Below are 1700 nucleotides of genomic sequence, written 5' to 3' on the forward strand. Positions count from 1 at the left end.
ACTCATAGAGCCTGTGAGTTTAGCCGGGGTTGTATATGGTATGATACGTTTTCATACATGATATATGTGTTTTGAGTGGGTATAACGTGCGCATGTATCGTTTATACTAACGACTCCAATGACACTTATAGAATCGTTTCACGTAGTATGTTTGTTTAACGGATGGCAATACAATATTCCTGTCCTCCCTAACCCCTCTCTACTAGACACTATGTATGCAATACTTACAGTATTGTCCACGGTGATAAAATCAATGATAAGTTCACAGTTCTATTTTAACGCTAGTTTTTTGTTGCTGTTCGTACGATTTCGCCATGATTTTGCTGAATGTAGCCTGCCATTGCTGAGCGGCTGCAATGTCTGATATGTTTGACGGCGATGAAGCGGCCGGATGTACCGGGTACGGAGCCGTCATTATCGGGTACCCGTGTGGCGATAGAGTCGTCCACGCGATCGCGGTGTTCGGTGCCGCAGTACTATGAAACGCACTGGGTCCATCTCTAGGCCAGACTAGTCCAGGTATTTGCCACGACCTCGCCGCTGCCGCTGCCGCTACAGGTATTTCAGACTCAGAGTTTGGAGATCTACGAACACTACAATCAACAGGGCTACCACGTGGCGACCCGAACGATCGGTCCGAATTACTGACCTGAATATCTGGCGAATTGTGTCCATCACAAGAAATTGCATCTCGTTGATCCAGGTCATCCCGGTTGCTGAGATTGACGACGTCGCATTCATCCTCATCAGTTTTAGCGACACGCTCAGATATCAGAGGAGGTGGTGCCGGCGAAGTCGGTCGAATGTGTTTTGGCGCCACTGCAGTGATAGTCACATCGTCCGGAGCTAGTAAACTTTCCACGTCGAATTGTCGTTTCCTACTCGGGGGTTGCTGTAGAACGGGAACTGGAGCTGCTGCTGCTGTTGGTGGCGGTGGTGAAACTAGACTAACCACTGATAACGATGCCGAACTATGGTCACTAGAATCGTTGGAATCTTTCGATTCGGCGGAAGAGTTTCTATTGACGTTGAATATCGGGTTCGGCCACGGAGGAGATGTTGATGATGGTGGGGGTGATGGACTATCCTCGTCATCGGGTACTGAAAGGCCCATGTGTTTACGAACACGTCGTTGAGCCCGTCGTCTTCGGAAATCGCCTTTTTTGAAATCCTCGATATTAGCGGGATGTATGGCCCAGTAATGTCCTTTCCCGTTAGCGCTACGTCCCGCCTTTATGAAACAATCATTCAACGACAGATTATGCCTGATACTGTTTCTCCAGCCAGGACCACGTGCTCTGAAATACGCGTAATTATCTAGTATCCACTGATAGATATCGCTGAGAACGAGTTTATTTTCTTTATGACTTAGAATCGCCATAGCTATTAGTCCGATATAACTGTGACTCGGTTTCGGCTCCTCGTGTATGAAACGAGCCCGAGGGTCGTGCTTGTATAGAAACGCGTGAGCCAACGGGTCCTGAGGGTGCGGATGATACGTCAACGCGCCGGGTGGATACCCTCGAATTCCGTACGGAAATCGTGTAGCGTAATCGTAAAGTTGAGCCCTGTGATACTCGAAAGCCGCCTGAGTCATTCCGCTCATCGCGTGAAACTGCGTAAAAGCCGCAGCTGCCGGATTTGGAACTTTGATCCCGTAAGGTACCATTGTGCCCGTATTGTTCGTACACATTTTACTA

General features: G+C 48.5%; 1 protein-coding gene across 1 annotated transcript; it reads right to left on the bottom strand.

Annotated features, from left to right (window-relative positions):
* Positions 1-200: 200 nt before the first annotated feature.
* LOC141905326 (uncharacterized) lies at positions 201-1700 on the bottom strand. Its single transcript, XM_074794166.1, has one exon. It carries the CDS (start codon positions 1691-1693, stop codon positions 263-265), a length of 1431 nt encoding a protein of 476 aa, XP_074650267.1. The 5' UTR covers positions 1694-1700; the 3' UTR covers positions 201-262.

This window comes from Tubulanus polymorphus, chromosome 5 (genome assembly GCF_964204645.1).
Source record: "Tubulanus polymorphus chromosome 5, tnTubPoly1.2, whole genome shotgun sequence".
In the NCBI taxonomy this organism is placed as follows: domain Eukaryota; kingdom Metazoa; phylum Nemertea; class Palaeonemertea; order Tubulaniformes; family Tubulanidae; genus Tubulanus; species Tubulanus polymorphus.